Source organism: Myxine glutinosa, chromosome 8 (genome assembly GCF_964187855.1).
Source record: "Myxine glutinosa chromosome 8, kmMyxGlut1.1, whole genome shotgun sequence".
Taxonomy (NCBI): Eukaryota; Metazoa; Chordata; class Myxini; order Myxiniformes; family Myxinidae; genus Myxine; species Myxine glutinosa.
Window position 1 is genome coordinate 108,447,053 of NC_136268.1, and position 18,203 is coordinate 108,465,255.

General features: G+C 46.3%; 1 protein-coding gene across 1 annotated transcript in view; it reads left to right on the top strand.

The window, feature by feature from the left end:
* Window positions 1-18,203, top strand: part of LOC137432826 (uncharacterized) — a 398,393-nt gene that overhangs the window by 254,325 nt on the left and 125,865 nt on the right. The window contains exon 8 of the mRNA XM_078783985.1: window positions 7,600-7,866. Coding sequence (XP_078640111.1) covers window positions 7,600-7,866 — 267 coding nt within the window. The remainder of the gene's footprint in view (window positions 1-7,599; window positions 7,867-18,203) is intronic.

An 18,203-nucleotide genomic window follows, 5' to 3' on the forward strand; every position in this document is an offset into this window, starting at 1 on the left:
GCCTCGTCAAGCAGGATGGCTCGGAACGTGGATCGGCGAACAAGGTCGTCAAATCTACCAAACTCTATCTTGGGAGGAAGGAGAGAAAGACGACCCGCAGGAAGTGCTGAACAAATTCCAGAACTATGTGCAGCCCAGAAAGAACAAAAGAGTTGCCAGACACCGACTGAAACAAAGGCGCCAGCGGAGTGGTGAGTCTTTTGATCATTTCATAAAAGATCTGAGGATAATTCTCATGGATTGCGATTACCAAGACCCAGACGACATAATCGTCGATTGCATCATTGATGGCAGCCATGATAAGAGGGTCCAAGAGAAATTACTCGATAGGGGTGAGGAGCTCTCACTAGCTAAAGCTATAGAAATTGGCCAACAGCTAGAGCTCTCGCAGAAACATATGAGAATAGTCCGAGATGAAGATGCTCTCATCTCAGCCCTCAGATCTGAAAACGAACGAACTCAGCACCAGACTCAACGTTGTAAGAGCAAGCCTGATAGGCATACACAAGCCACCGAGCTGTTCAAAGCTGAGAATCGGTTTCGGAATGACGGTCCCTGCAGCAAATGTGGCCAGTCAGTGCACAGGCAAGCCAAGTGTCCAGCAATTAATTCTAGCTGCTCCTACTGCAAGAAGCCTGGTCACTGGTTTGCGGCGTGTCGGAAGAGACTGCGCGACCTAAAGTCCCTTGATGAGGAGACCAGTCTAGATCATGTAGATCTTCCTCAAGAACTCGTCAAGGAATCTGAAATTTTAAGGATCTCCGCTCTACAACCAAGCATCAATACGGCTACTCATGACAAGTGGGCACAGACCGTCACGTTGCTGGGTCAGCCGACTCGGTTCCGGATTGACACGGGTGCAAGGTGCAACACACTAACACTCAACGACTACCAGTTAGTCCAGCACCTCGCAGGCGATCTACAATCGTCGCATAAAGTTCTTAGAACATACTCGAACCATACTATCCATCCTGTCGGTACCGTGACACTCCCTCTCTCTCACAAAAACAAGACCGTTAGAGCCAGTTTTGAGGTCATTGACCTCGATCAGGAGAATGTAATGTCAGGCGCTACCTCGGAAGCCCTAGGCCTCATTGTCAAGCTCGATAAGTTGTCTCTTGTTCAGCCTCTAGTCAATGTGTCTCAGGAAGCAGTAATCTCTGAGTTTCCAGAAGTTGCCAAGACAACTGGAACTCTTCCCGGAACTTATCGGATCAAGCTTGTAGAAGGGTCACAGGGAGTAGTTCACGCTCCTCGCAGACAGCCTGCAGCATTGAGAGAGCAAATAGTTGACAAGCTACAAGAGATGGTCACCGAAGGTCACATCGCGAAGGTAGAACGACCGACTGAGTGGGTGAGTTCCATGGTAGTAGCTCTTCGCAACGGCAAAGTCCGCATCTGTATAGACCCCAAAGACTTAAACAAGTGCACAAAACGTGAGCACTACCCAATGAGAACTGTTCAGGAAGTTTTAGCTCAAATCCCTGGAGCCAAAGTATTTTCTGTGCTTGACGCCCGCAGTGGGTTCATGCAAATTCGCCTTGACGAGCCTTCTTCATTCTTGACCACGTTCAATACACCTGTAGGGAGATACTGCTGGCTGCGTCTCCCTTATGGATTGAGGTGCTCGCCGGAGATATTCCAGCGAATCATGGACCAGATGCTAGAAGGGATAGAATGGGCAACAGCGGTAATGGATGACATTTTAGTTGCTGGTCGTGACATCACCCACCACGACTGTGTACTGAAGCGAGTTATGCAACGAGCTACAAGTTATAACCTGCAACTAAACTTCCGAAAATGCCTCATCCGGCGAACCTCAGTCCCTTATGTAGGCCACCTGCTTACTGCAGAAGGAGTGCTACCAGATCCATTCAAGACGAAGGCAGTTGAGAAAATGCCACGTCCAACAGACAAACAAGGCGTCAAGCGTTTCCTTGGATTCGTTCAGTATTTAGGGAAGTTTATCCCCAACCTAAGTGACACAAGCAAGCCTCTCCGTGATCTCTGCAAGGCGGACGTGGAGTTCTCCTGGCAGTCAGCTCAGGAGCTGTCCTTCAAGAAGCTGAAGCAAGCATGTATTTCGGCCCCGGTCCTTCAGTACTACGATGTAAGTCAGCCAGTTGAAATACAAGCCGATGCCAGCCAAAACGCTGTAGGAGCCTGTTTGCTCCAGAATGGCAACCCTATAGCGTTCACATCACGCAGTATGACCGATACTGAGTGTCGCTACGCTATGATTGAGAAGGAAATGCTCTCAATCGTCCATGCAACAGAAGCATTTCACTACTATATCTTTGGAAAATCAGTAGTGGTATATAATGACCATAAACCCCTTGAGGAAATCTTCAAGAAGCCTCTCCTATCTTCTCCCATGCGTTTACAGCGTATGTTGCTCAAGCTTCAACGGTATGACTTGGAGGTTAACTACTGCCGTGGTTCTGAGATGGTGCTCCCCGACACATTGTCCCGTGCACCTCTACCGGACACCGACTCAGAAGCTGGGAAAGACCTTGAGCCTGTGAACATGTTCCAGTTCCTTGCGATCACGAGTGGGAAATACCTCGAAATCCAGGAAGCTACTCTGAGTCAAATGAGCCTTCTCTGCGGTGTCATTGCAAGTGGATGGCCTGACTCCCGAAAGGAAGTCCCAGCACAGGTCCGTCCGTACTTTGACTCCAGAACGCAATTGGCAGTCTCAGACAGTGTTGTCTACAAAGGCATGCGCCTTGTCATCCCGCCAAGCCTCAGACCCAGAATGCTGAGCTTGATTCATGAATCGCACCTCGGAGTGAACAAGTGTAAGCAGCGTGCTCGCGAGGTCATGTATTGGCCCTCAATGAACTCTGACATCGAAGAAACTGTACGGAATTGTTGCAAGTGTGCAGAGTATCAAAGCGCTCAGCAACGGGAGCCTCTCTTGCCGACTTACACGCCTGATCTTCCATTCATCGAAGTTGGAAGCGACGTTTTTGACTTCGAATCAAAGCAGTATTTGCTCACGGTCGATTATTACTCCAAGTTTGTGGAGGTGGATTGCCTCAAGGACATTACAGCTCGCTCTGTAATCGAAGCTCTCAAGCAGCAGTTTTGTCGACATGGTATTCCAGAGAAGCTGCGAAGTGATTCCGGAAGTCAGTACACGTCAGAGGAATTTTCTCAGTTTTGCAAAGAATATGGCATAACTCACGACATTGTGTCCCCCAAGCACCAACGTGCCAATGGAGAGGCAGAAAGAGCGATCCAGACAGTGAAAAGGCTCTGGAAGAAGTCAGCAGATAAGTACTTAGCCCTGCTAGACTACCGCACCACTCCACTTGAAGGAATAAACTTGTCCCCGGCTCAGCTCCTAATGGGAAGACGCCCCAGAAACACACTGCCTTGCAACCGCACTCTTCTCATGCCTGCGCGGTATGACCATCACCTTGTGAGATCACGCCTTGACACACAGAAGGAGAAACAAAAATACTATCATGACAAGCCATCTATGTCAGATTTGCCACCGCTCCAGCCGGGAGACAGTGTTAGGATGTTGCCAAACCCGGAGGCCAGGCATTGGATTCCGGCTGTAGTTGAGGCGCGCCACAACAGCCCCCGGTCATATTTGCTGAGGACCCCAAACAATGTGTACCGGCGTAACAGGCTCCATCTCCGCAGAGTGCCTCATTCAGCCAATGTTGGCCCGGTGGGAAGTCAGCCACTCTCTCGCTTTTACTCTTCCCAGGACATGAGGGACTTCCCTGATCCCACCACTCAACAGGACACCCCAGTGGGGAACTGCTGCAAGTCCCCAAGTCCAAGTGAGCAAGCATCTGAATCCCAAAGTCTCCCAACAGTGTCATCGCCTCGAGCCACTGCATCTCCCAGAAATACCAAGTTCATCACAAGGAGCGGCAGAGCGGTTAACCCTCCCAGACGTCTGGATCTTTAAATTTAAATCAATTGATTCACGTGATCTGAATGTGATGCTGTTTGTTAATCTAGAAGAGAGGGCAGCATGTGGAATCATACTATCATAATCATAAGACTTTAAGCAAACAAACACAAAAAAATACCTATTTTGGGGGGCAACCCCTCCCCCCCCCCCCCCGTACCCCACCCCTATACCTCCTCAGGCCCTAATTTTTGAAATGCCTTGAACGAACATTGGTACATCACGGGTGATGAAGGTTGTGGTGAGGTTTCATTGAAATTGTGTATGTAGTTTGAGAGAAAAGAGCAAATACCTATTTTGGGGGGCAACCCCCCCAGTAGACACCTAACAGCTCGCTTTTTTTTTAATGCTGTGAACTTTGGTACCAACACGGGTGATTAAGGTTGTGGTCAAGTTTCATTAGAATTGTGTGTGTATATTGTGAGAAAAAAATCAAATACCTATTTTGGGGTACAACCTTCCCCCCCCCCCCCCCCCCCATACATCCCCTCAGGGCCCGATTATAGCATCTGACTCAACATTTAGTTTTGTGCACTCATTGTCCCTTCTCCCATATCTTCCTCAAACATCAGAAAAGGGATTTCCCTCTGAGAGTGCTTCAGGCCTGGCACCATCTTTTTGAGCATTTAATGTGCTACATTTTATTCAGCCTTGTGCTATTCGGTATTCAGCATTGAAGACCTGCTCTGGCAGATAGCACTTCTCCTCAATCAGCGGTGCGACTTGAGTGGAGAAAGTTGCAGCTGCTTCATAATCTGCTGAGGCACACTAGCATGTGAGGTTCACATTGTGGAGGTTGTATTGCTTATTGAAGCAGTCAAACCATCTCCTGCTAGCTTGTGAGCTTCACATTGTGGAGGTTGAACTGCTTCTTAAAGCGGTCAAACCACCTCCTGCTAGCTTGTGAGCTTCACATTGTGGAGGTTGTATGGCTTCTTAAAGCGGTCAAACCACCTCCTGCTAGCTTGTGAGCTTCACATTGTGGAGGTTGTATGGCTTCTTAAAGCGGCCAAACCATCTCCTGCAAGCTTGTGAGCTTCACATTGTGGAGGTTGTATGGCTTCTTAAAGCACCCAAACCATCTCCTGCTAGCTTGTGAGCTTCACATTGTGGAGGTTGTATGGCTTCTTAAAGCGGCCAAACCATCTCCTGCAAGCTTGTGAGCATCACATTGTGGAGGTTGTATGGCTTCTTAAAGCGGCCAAACCATCTCCTGCTAGCTTGTGAGCTTCACATTGTGGAGGTTGTATGGCTTCTTAAAGCGGCCAAACCATCTCCTGCTAGCTTGTGAGCTTCACATTGTGGAGGTTGTATGGCTTCTTAAAGCGGCCAAACCATCTCCTGCAAGCTTGTGAGCTTCACATTGTGGAGGTTGTATGGCTTCTTAAAGCGGCCAAACCATCTCCTGCAAGCTTGTGAGCTTCACATTGTGGAGGTTGTATGGCTTCTTAAAGCGGCCAAACCATCTCCTGCTTGCTTGTGAGCTTCACATTGTGGAGGTTGTATGGCTTCTTAAAGTGGCCAAACCATCTCCTGCAAGCTTGTGAGCTTCACATTGTGGAGGTTGTATGGCTTCTTAAAGCGGCCAAACCATCTCCTGCTAGCTTGTGAGCTTCACATTGTGGAGGTTGTATGGCTTCTTAAAGCGGCCAAACCATCTCATGCAAGCTTGTGAGCTTCACATTGTGGAGGTTGTATGGCTTCTTAAAGCGGCCAAACCATCTCCTGCTAGCTTGTGAGCTTCAAATTGTGGAGGTTGTATGGCTTCTTAAAGCGGCCAAACCATCTCCTGCTAGCTTGTGAGCTTCACATTGTGGAGGTTGTATGGCTTCTTAAAGCGGTCAAACCACCTCCTGCTGGCTTGTGAGCTTCACATTGTGGTGGTTGTACTGCTTCTTAAAATGGTCAAACCACCTCCTGCTAGCTTGTGAGCTTCACATTGTGGAGGTTGTATGGCTTCTTAAAGCGGCCAAACCATCTCCTGCTAGCTTGTGAGCTTCACATTGTGGAGGTTGTATGGCTTCTTAAAGCGGTCAAACCACCTCCTGCTAGCTTGTGAGCTTCACATTGTGGAGGTTGTATGGCTTCTTAAAGCGGCCAAACCACCTCCTGCTAGCTTGTGAGCTTCACATTGTGGAGGTTGTATGGCTTCTTAAAGCGGTCAAACCACCTCCTGCTAGCATGTGAGCTTCACATTGTGGAGGTTGTACTGCTTCTTAAAGCGGTCAAACCACCTCCTGCTAGCTTGTAAGCTTCATATTGTGGTGGTTGTACTGCTTCTTAAAGCGGCCAAACCACCTCCTGCTAGCTTGTGAGCTTCACATTGTGGAGGTTGTACTGCTTCTTAAAGCGGCCAAACCACATCCTGCTAGCATGTGAGCTTCACATTGTGGAGGTTGTACTGCTTCTTAAAGGGGTCAAACCACCTCCTGCTAGCTTGTGAGCTTCACATTGTGGTGGTTGTACTGCTTCTTAAAGCGGCCAAACCACCTCCTGCTAGCTTGTGAGCTTCACATTGTGGTGGTTGTACTGCTTCTTAAAGGGGTCAAACCACCTCCTGCTCGCTTGTGAGCTTCACATTGTGGAGGTTGTACTGCCTCTTAAAGGGGTCAAACCACCTCCTGCTAGCTTGTGAGCTTCACATTGTGGTGGTTGTACTGCTTCGTAAAGGGGTCAAACCACCTCCTGCTAGCTTGTCAGCTTCACATTGTGGTGGTTGTACTGCTTCTTAAAGGGGTCAAACCACCTCCTGCTTGCTTGTGAGCTTCACATTGTGGTGGTTGTACTGCTTCTTAAAGCGGCCAAACCACCTCCTGCTAGCTTGTGAGCTTTACATTGTGGTGGTTGTACTGCTTCTTAAAGCGGCCAAACCATCTCCTGCTAGCTTGTGAGCTTCACATTGTGGTGGTTGTACTGCTTCTTAAAGCGGCCAAACCACCTCCTGCTAGCTTGTGAGTTTCACATTGTGGTGGTTGTACTGCTTCTTAAAGCGGCCAACCCATCTCCTGCTTGCTTGTGAGCTTCACATTGTGGTGGTTGTACTGCATCTTAAAGCGGCCAAACCACCTCCTGCTAGCTTGTGAGTTTCACATTGTGGTGGTTGTACTGCTTCTTAAAGCGGCCAACCCATCTCCTGCTAGCTTGTGAGCTTCACATTGTGGTGGTTGTACTGCTTCTTAAAGCGGCCAAACCATCTCCTGCTCGCTTGTGAGCTTCACATTGTGGAGGTTGTATGGCTTCTTAATGCGGCCAAACCATCTCCTGCAAGCTTGTGAGCTTCACATTGTGGAGGTTGTATGGCTTCTTAAAGCGGCCAACCCATCTCCTGCTCGCTTGTGAGCTTCACATTGTGGAGGTTGTATGGCTTCTTAAAGCGGCCAACCCATCTCCTGCTCGCTTGTGAGCTTCACATTGTGGAGGTTGTATGGCTTCTTAAAGCGGCCAAACCACCTCCTGCTAGCTTGTGAGCTTCACATTGTGGAGGTTGTATGGCTTCTTAATGCGGCCAAACCATCTCCTGCAAGCTTGTGAGCTTCACATTGTGGAGGTTGTAGTCAAGGTGAACGAAAAATTGAACCATTGACGTCATTACCAGAAGTAGTTTTCACAGATATTAGTTTTCTATTCTTCATAAACATTTTACCGTTTTCTCTCTCCTTGCACAGATCTCCCAACCTCCCGGTTCGTACCAGAGATTCCCGTGGATGGTGAAACCGTTACCTTCTCTTGTGCCGTTCAGAGCCATTTTAACCTCCATCTCTCTGCACGATGTTCGGCAATGGGAACAAAAGAGGTTCAAAGAGATGGAGAACGAACAACTGCGAACCTTGTATTCACAACTTCCACCTCAAACAACGGAGCATCATGTTACTGTTACATGGAATTTGGCCGGAAAATCTTCAAATCAGAAACAAGAACCCTGGATGTACAATGTGAGTAACACACACACGTTTATTCCTTGTTCAGAGCCCGTCCCTGATGTTTATCACCTTGTCATGGATACAAACATCGATTAGATGGAATGATTCATGGATGTTGTTTGTTTGACATGAACCTCACCCTGTAAATCAAACACCTTCTGCACAAACTCAGCAGTTTCAGAAACTCTTCTTGTTAAACTATTCATGGCATTCTTACCTTTGGAAATAAAAAGAGGAAGAAGAACCATTTTCACCTTTAACTGTAAAAATTCTTGCTTCGGTTCGAATCTCGGCCCAACTACAAACTGCCATTCTGGTGTAATTAGGCAGGGTGATTAATCAATGTGTGTGCCGTCTCACGGATGGACGTTAAGCCGGATGGCCTGCTTTATCTTATTTGGTCGAACGTTGTAACGTATTATTCTGACTTGTATTTGCATTGTTGTTGTGGTTTATCGGACGCGCTTATTCGTCAGACACGAGTGAATCATCACCGCGTCAATAAACGCGCTTTCCGCTTCCGGCACGATGGAGTCTGCTTGAGTTCGTTACATGGTGTCAGGAGTTCGTTACATGGTGTCAGAAGTTCGTTGATATTCACGCCATAAGCCGCCATTCGTCTCCATAAATATGGCATCTCCGAACTTTGAGTTTGATCATCCCTCGATCGACTGGGAGAGTCTGGATCTTTATCAGGAGTTTTGCCGGTTCAGAAATCACGTCAGTTTTGTCTTGTCAGGGCCGCTCGCAGACATAACGAAGCCTCGTCAAGCAGGATGGCTCGGAACGTGGATCGGCGAACAAGGTCGTCAAATCTACCAAACTCTATCTTGGGAGGAAGGAGAGAAAGACGACCCGCAGGAAGTGCTGAACAAATTCCAGAACTATGTGCAGCCCAGAAAGAACAAAAGAGTTGCCAGACACCGACTGAAACAAAGGCGCCAGCGGAGTGGTGAGTCTTTTGATCATTTCATAAAAGATCTGAGGATAATTCTCATGGATTGCGATTACCAAGACCCAGACGACATAATCGTCGATTGCATCATTGATGGCAGCCATGATAAGAGGGTCCAAGAGAAATTACTCGATAGGGGTGAGGAGCTCTCACTAGCTAAAGCTATAGAAATTGGCCAACAGCTAGAGCTCTCGCAGAAACATATGAGAATAGTCCGAGATGAAGATGCTCTCATCTCAGCCCTCAGATCTGAAAACGAACGAACTCAGCACCAGACTCAACGTTGTAAGAGCAAGCCTGATAGGCATACACAAGCCACCGAGCTGTTCAAAGCTGAGAATCGGTTTCGGAATGACGGTCCCTGCAGCAAATGTGGCCAGTCAGTGCACAGGCAAGCCAAGTGTCCAGCAATTAATTCTAGCTGCTCCTACTGCAAGAAGCCTGGTCACTGGTTTGCGGCGTGTCGGAAGAGACTGCGCGACCTAAAGTCCCTTGATGAGGAGACCAGTCTAGATCATGTAGATCTTCCTCAAGAACTCGTCAAGGAATCTGAAATTTTAAGGATCTCCGCTCTACAACCAAGCATCAATACGGCTACTCATGACAAGTGGGCACAGACCGTCACGTTGCTGGGTCAGCCGACTCGGTTCCGGATTGACACGGGTGCAAGGTGCAACACACTAACACTCAACGACTACCAGTTAGTCCAGCACCTCGCAGGCGATCTACAATCGTCGCATAAAGTTCTTAGAACATACTCGAACCATACTATCCATCCTGTCGGTACCGTGACACTCCCTCTCTCTCACAAAAACAAGACCGTTAGAGCCAGTTTTGAGGTCATTGACCTCGATCAGGAGAATGTAATGTCAGGCGCTACCTCGGAAGCCCTAGGCCTCATTGTCAAGCTCGATAAGTTGTCTCTTGTTCAGCCTCTAGTCAATGTGTCTCAGGAAGCAGTAATCTCTGAGTTTCCAGAAGTTGCCAAGACAACTGGAACTCTTCCCGGAACTTATCGGATCAAGCTTGTAGAAGGGTCACAGGGAGTAGTTCACGCTCCTCGCAGACAGCCTGCAGCATTGAGAGAGCAAATAGTTGACAAGCTACAAGAGATGGTCACCGAAGGTCACATCGCGAAGGTAGAACGACCGACTGAGTGGGTGAGTTCCATGGTAGTAGCTCTTCGCAACGGCAAAGTCCGCATCTGTATAGACCCCAAAGACTTAAACAAGTGCACAAAACGTGAGCACTACCCAATGAGAACTGTTCAGGAAGTTTTAGCTCAAATCCCTGGAGCCAAAGTATTTTCTGTGCTTGACGCCCGCAGTGGGTTCATGCAAATTCGCCTTGACGAGCCTTCTTCATTCTTGACCACGTTCAATACACCTGTAGGGAGATACTGCTGGCTGCGTCTCCCTTATGGATTGAGGTGCTCGCCGGAGATATTCCAGCGAATCATGGACCAGATGCTAGAAGGGATAGAATGGGCAACAGCGGTAATGGATGACATTTTAGTTGCTGGTCGTGACATCACCCACCACGACTGTGTACTGAAGCGAGTTATGCAACGAGCTACAAGTTATAACCTGCAACTAAACTTCCGAAAATGCCTCATCCGGCGAACCTCAGTCCCTTATGTAGGCCACCTGCTTACTGCAGAAGGAGTGCTACCAGATCCATTCAAGACGAAGGCAGTTGAGAAAATGCCACGTCCAACAGACAAACAAGGCGTCAAGCGTTTCCTTGGATTCGTTCAGTATTTAGGGAAGTTTATCCCCAACCTAAGTGACACAAGCAAGCCTCTCCGTGATCTCTGCAAGGCGGACGTGGAGTTCTCCTGGCAGTCAGCTCAGGAGCTGTCCTTCAAGAAGCTGAAGCAAGCATGTATTTCGGCCCCGGTCCTTCAGTACTACGATGTAAGTCAGCCAGTTGAAATACAAGCCGATGCCAGCCAAAACGCTGTAGGAGCCTGTTTGCTCCAGAATGGCAACCCTATAGCGTTCACATCACGCAGTATGACCGATACTGAGTGTCGCTACGCTATGATTGAGAAGGAAATGCTCTCAATCGTCCATGCAACAGAAGCATTTCACTACTATATCTTTGGAAAATCAGTAGTGGTATATAATGACCATAAACCCCTTGAGGAAATCTTCAAGAAGCCTCTCCTATCTTCTCCCATGCGTTTACAGCGTATGTTGCTCAAGCTTCAACGGTATGACTTGGAGGTTAACTACTGCCGTGGTTCTGAGATGGTGCTCCCCGACACATTGTCCCGTGCACCTCTACCGGACACCGACTCAGAAGCTGGGAAAGACCTTGAGCCTGTGAACATGTTCCAGTTCCTTGCGATCACGAGTGGGAAATACCTCGAAATCCAGGAAGCTACTCTGAGTCAAATGAGCCTTCTCTGCGGTGTCATTGCAAGTGGATGGCCTGACTCCCGAAAGGAAGTCCCAGCACAGGTCCGTCCGTACTTTGACTCCAGAACGCAATTGGCAGTCTCAGACAGTGTTGTCTACAAAGGCATGCGCCTTGTCATCCCGCCAAGCCTCAGACCCAGAATGCTGAGCTTGATTCATGAATCGCACCTCGGAGTGAACAAGTGTAAGCAGCGTGCTCGCGAGGTCATGTATTGGCCCTCAATGAACTCTGACATCGAAGAAACTGTACGGAATTGTTGCAAGTGTGCAGAGTATCAAAGCGCTCAGCAACGGGAGCCTCTCTTGCCGACTTACACGCCTGATCTTCCATTCATCGAAGTTGGAAGCGACGTTTTTGACTTCGAATCAAAGCAGTATTTGCTCACGGTCGATTATTACTCCAAGTTTGTGGAGGTGGATTGCCTCAAGGACATTACAGCTCGCTCTGTAATCGAAGCTCTCAAGCAGCAGTTTTGTCGACATGGTATTCCAGAGAAGCTGCGAAGTGATTCCGGAAGTCAGTACACGTCAGAGGAATTTTCTCAGTTTTGCAAAGAATATGGCATAACTCACGACATTGTGTCCCCCAAGCACCAACGTGCCAATGGAGAGGCAGAAAGAGCGATCCAGACAGTGAAAAGGCTCTGGAAGAAGTCAGCAGATAAGTACTTAGCCCTGCTAGACTACCGCACCACTCCACTTGAAGGAATAAACTTGTCCCCGGCTCAGCTCCTAATGGGAAGACGCCCCAGAAACACACTGCCTTGCAACCGCACTCTTCTCATGCCTGCGCGGTATGACCATCACCTTGTGAGATCACGCCTTGACACACAGAAGGAGAAACAAAAATACTATCATGACAAGCCATCTATGTCAGATTTGCCACCGCTCCAGCCGGGAGACAGTGTTAGGATGTTGCCAAACCCGGAGGCCAGGCATTGGATTCCGGCTGTAGTTGAGGCGCGCCACAACAGCCCCCGGTCATATTTGCTGAGGACCCCAAACAATGTGTACCGGCGTAACAGGCTCCATCTCCGCAGAGTGCCTCATTCAGCCAATGTTGGCCCGGTGGGAAGTCAGCCACTCTCTCGCTTTTACTCTTCCCAGGACATGAGGGACTTCCCTGATCCCACCACTCAACAGGACACCCCAGTGGGGAACTGCTGCAAGTCCCCAAGTCCAAGTGAGCAAGCATCTGAATCCCAAAGTCTCCCAACAGTGTCATCGCCTCGAGCCACTGCATCTCCCAGAAATACCAAGTTCATCACAAGGAGCGGCAGAGCGGTTAACCCTCCCAGACGTCTGGATCTTTAAATTTAAATCAATTGATTCACGTGATCTGAATGTGATGCTGTTTGTTAATCTAGAAGAGAGGGCAGCATGTGGAATCATACTATCATAATCATAAGACTTTAAGCAAACAAACACAAAAAAATACCTATTTTGGGGGGCAACCCCTCCCCCCCCCCCCCCCGTACCCCACCCCTATACCTCCTCAGGCCCTAATTTTTGAAATGCCTTGAACGAACATTGGTACATCACGGGTGATGAAGGTTGTGGTGAGGTTTCATTGAAATTGTGTATGTAGTTTGAGAGAAAAGAGCAAATACCTATTTTGGGGGGCAACCCCCCCAGTAGACACCTAACAGCTCGCTTTTTTTTTAATGCTGTGAACTTTGGTACCAACACGGGTGATTAAGGTTGTGGTCAAGTTTCATTAGAATTGTGTGTGTATATTGTGAGAAAAAAATCAAATACCTATTTTGGGGTACAACCTTCCCCCCCCCCCCCCCCCCCCATACATCCCCTCAGGGCCCGATTATAGCATCTGACTCAACATTTAGTTTTGTGCACTCATTGTCCCTTCTCCCATATCTTCCTCAAACATCAGAAAAGGGATTTCCCTCTGAGAGTGCTTCAGGCCTGGCACCATCTTTTTGAGCATTTTATTGTGCTACATTTTATTCAGCCTTGTGCTATTCGGTATTCAGCATTGAAGACCTGCTCTGGCAGATAGCACTTCTCCTCAATCAGCGGTGCGACTTGAGTGGAGAAAGTTGCAGCTGCTTCATAATCTGCTGAGGCACACTAGCATGTGAGGTTCACATTGTGGAGGTTGTATTGCTTCTTGAAGCAGTCAAACCACCTCCTGCTAGCTTGTGAGCTTCACATTGTGGAGGTTATACTGTTTCTTAAAGCAGTCAAACCATCTCCTGCTAGCTTGTGAGATTCACATTGTGGAGGTTGTACTGCTTCTTAAAGCGGTCAAACCATCTCCTGCTATCTTGTGAGCTTCACATTGTGGAGGTTATACTGCTTCTTAAAGCAGTCAACCATCTCCTGCTAGCTTGTGAGATTCACATTGTGGAGGTTGTACTGCTTCTTAAAGCGGTCAAACCATCTCCTGCTAGTTCGTGAGCTTCACATTGTGGTGGTTGTACTGCTTCTTAAAGCGGTCAAACCATCTCCTGCTAGCTTGTGAGCTTCACATTGTGGAGGTTGTACTGCTTCTTAAAGTGGTCAAACCATCTCCTGCTAGCTTGTGAGCTTCACATTGTGGAGGTTGTACTGCTTCTTAAAGCGGTCAAACCATCTCCTGCTACCTTGTGAGCTTCACATTGTGGAGGTTATACTGCTTCTTAAAGCAGTCAAACCATCTCCTGCTAGCTTGTGAGATTCACATTGTGGAGGTTGTACTGCTTCTTAAAGCGGTCAAACCATCTCCTGCTAGCTTGTGAGCTTCACATTGTGGTGGTTGTACTGCTTCTTAAAGTGGTCAAACCATCTCCTGCTAGCTTGTGAGCTTCACATTGTGGAGGTTGTACTGCTTCTTAAAGCGGTCAAACCACCTCCTGCGAGCTTGTGAGGTTCACATTGTGGAGGTTGTACTGCTTCTTAAAGCGGTCATACCACCTCCTGCTAGCTTGTGAGCTTCACATTGTGGTGGTTGTACTGCTTCTTAAAGCGGTCAAACCATCTGCTAGCTTGTGAGCTTCACATTGTGGAGGTTGTACTGCTTCTTGAAGCGGTCAAACCACCTCCTGCTAGCTTGTGAGCTTCACATTGTGGAGGTTGTACTGCTTCTTAAAGCGGTCAAACCACCTCCTGCTAGCATGTGAGCTTCACATTGTGGAGGTTGTACTGCTTCTTAAAGCGGTCAAACCACCTCTTGCTAGCTTGTGAGCTTCACATTGTGGAGGTTGTACTGCTTCTTGAAGCGGTCAAACCATCTCCTGCTAGCTTGTGAGCTTCACATTGTGGAGGTTGTATGGCTTCTTGAAGCGGTCAAACCACCTCCTGATAACTTGTGAGCTTCACATTGTGGTGGTTGTACTGCTTCTTAAAGCGGCCAAACCACCTCCTGATAGCTTGTGAGCTTCACATTGTGGAGGTTGTACTGCTTCTTGAAGCGGTCAAACCACCTCCTGCTAGCCTGTGAGCTTCACATTGTGGAGGTTGTACTGCTTCCTAAAGTGGTCAAACCACCTCCTGCTAGCATGTGAGCTTCACATTGTGGTGGTTGTACTGCTTCTTTAAGCGGCCAAACTACCTCCTGATAGCTTGTGAGCTTCACATTGTGGAGGTTGTACTGCTTCTTAAAGCGGTCAAACCACCTCCTGCCAGCATGTGAGCTTCACATTGTGGTAGTTGTACTGCTTCTTAAAGCGGTCAAACCACCTCCTGCTAGCTTGTGAGCTTCACATTGTGGAGGTTGTACTGCTTCTTGAAGCGGTCAAACCACCTCCTGCTAGCTTGTGAGCTTCACATTGTGGAGGTTGTACTGCTTCTTAAAGCGGTCAAACCACCTCCTGCTAGCATGTGAGCTTCACATTGTGGTGGTTGTACTGCTTCTTAAAGCGGCCAAACCACCTCCTGATAGCTTGTGAGCTTCACATTGTGCTGGTTGTACTGCTTCTTAAAGTGGTCAAACCACCTCCTGCTAGCATGTGAGCTTCACATTGTGGTGGTTGTACTGCTTCTTAAAGTGGCCAAACCACCTTCTGCGAGCTTGTGAGCTTCACATTGTGGTGGTTTTACTGCTTCTTAAAGCGGCCAAACCACCTCCTGATAGCTTGTGAGGTTCACATTGTGGTGGTTGTACTGCTTGTTGAAGCGGTCAAACCACCTCCTGCTGGCTTGTGAGCTTCACATTGTTGTGGTTGTACTGCTTCTTAAAGCGGCCAAACCATCTCCTGCTAGCTTGTGAGCTTCACATTGTGGTGGTTGTACTGCTTCTTAAAGCGGTCAAACCACCTCCTGCTAGCATGTGCGCTTCACATTGTGGTGGTTGTACTGCTTCTTAAAGCGGTCAAACCACCTCCTGCTAGCTTGTGAGCTTCACATTGTGGAGGTTGTACTGCTTCTTAAAGCGGCCAAACCACCTCCTGCTAGCTTGTGAGCTTCACATTGTGGTGGTTGTACTGCTTCTTAAAGCGGTCAAACCACCTCCTGCTAGCATGTGAGCTTCACATTGTGGAGGTTGTACTGCTTCTTAAAGGGGCCAAACCATCTCCTGCTGGCTTGTGAGCTTCACATTGTGGTGGTTGTACTGCTTCTTAAAGGGGCCAAACCATCTCCTGCTGGCTTGTGAGCTTCACATTGTGGTGGTTGTACTGTTCTTAAAGTGGCCAAACCACCTCCTGCTAGCATGTGAGCTTCCCATTGTGGTGGTTGTACTGCTTCTTAAAGCGGACAAACCACCTCCTGCTAGCATGTGAGCTTCACATTGTGGAGGTTGTACTGCTTCTTAAAGTGGTCAAACCACCTCCTGCTAGCATGTATCAGTGTTAGAGTAATTTGTGTAACTTAACACTTGATGATTACGTAACATAATGTAACGCTTGATTACTGTATGTTCTTGCATGCCGATTGGGAAACACACATTTAATGTACTATTAAAACATAAACAAATCTATTGGGAAACACACATTTAATGTGCTATTAAAACATGAACAGTGTGATTGGGAAACATATAATGTGTGATTAAAACATGAACAGTACAAACGGGAAACACACATTTAATGTGTGATTAAAACATGAACACTACAATCGGGAAACACACATTTAATGTGTGATTAAAACATGAACAGTACAATCGGGAAACACATTTAATGTGCTATTAAAAGATTAACAGTACGATTGGGAAACACACATTTAATGTGTTATTAAAAGATTAACAGTGCAATTGAGAAACACACATTTAATATGATATTAAAACATGGACAGTGCAATTGAGGAACACACATTTAATGTGCTATTAAAACATGAATAGTGCGATTGGGAAACACACATTTAATGTGCTATTAAAACATGAACAGTACGATTGGAAAACACATTTAATGTGCTATTAAAAGATGAGCAGTACAATTGGGAAACACACATTTAATGTGCTATTAAAACATGAACCGTTTGATTGGGAAACACACATTTAATGTGCTATTAAAACATGAACAGTACAATTAGGAAACACATTTAATGTGTTAGTTAAAGATGAACAGTACCATTGGGAAACACATTTAATGTGCTATTAAAAGATTAACAGCGCAATTGAGAAACACACATTTAATGTGCTATTAAAACATGAACAGTGCGATTGGGAAACACCCATTTAATGTGCTATTAAAAGATTAACAGTGCAATTGAGAAACACACATTTAATGTGATATTAAAACATGAGCAGTACAAACGGGAAACACATATTTAATGCGTGATTAAAACATGAACAGTACAATCGGGAAGCACACATTTAATGTGTGATTAAAACATGAACAGTACAATCGGGAAACACACATTTAATGTGCTATTAAAAGATTAACAGTACGATTGGTAAACACATTTAATGTGCTATTAAAAGATTAGCAGTGCAATTGAGAAACACACATTTAATGTGCTATTAAAACATGAATAGTGCGATTGGGAAACACACTTTTAATGTGCTTTTAAAACATGAATAGTGCGATTGGGAAACACACATTTAATGTGCTATTAAAACATGAATAGTGCGATTGGGAAACACACATTTAATGTGCAATTAAAACATGAACAGCGTGATTGGGAAACGCACATTTAATAGGCTATTAAAACATGAACAGCACAATTGGGAATCACACATTTAATGTGCTATTAAAACATGAACAGTACGATTGGGAAACACACATTTAATGCACTATTAAAAGATGAACAGCGCGATAAGGAAACGCACATGTAATGCACTATTAAAAGATGAACAGCGCGATTGGGAAACGCACATTTAATATGTTATTAAAACATGACTACGATTAGGAAATACACATTTAAAGTGCTATTAAAACATGAACAGTACAATTGGGAAACACACATTTAATGTGCTATTAAAAGATGACAGCGCGATTGGGAAATGCACATTTAATGTGCTATTAAAAGATGAACAGTGCAATTGAGAAACACACATTTAATGTGCTATTAAAACAAGAACAGCACGATTGGGAAACACATTTAATGTGCTATTAAAAGATGAACAGGGCGATTGGGAAACACACATTTAATGTTCTATTAAAACATGAACAGTGCAAATGAGAAACACACATTTAATGTTCTATTAAAACATGAACTGTGCAAATGAGAAACACACATTTAATGTGCTATTTAAACATGAACAGTACGATTGGAAAATACACATTTAATGTGCTATTAAAAGATGAACATTGATTGGGAAACACACATTTAATGTGCTATTAAAAGATGAAGAGTATGATTGGGAAACACACATTTAATGTTCTATTAAAACATGAACAGTGCAAATGAGAAACTCACATTTAATGTGCTATTTAAACATGAACAGTACGATTGGAAAACACACATTTAATGCGCTATTAAAAGATGAACATTGTGATTGGGAAACACACATTTAATGTGCTATTAAAAGATGAACAGTGCGACTGGGAAACACACATTTAATGTGATATTAAAACATGAGCAGTACAAACGGGAAA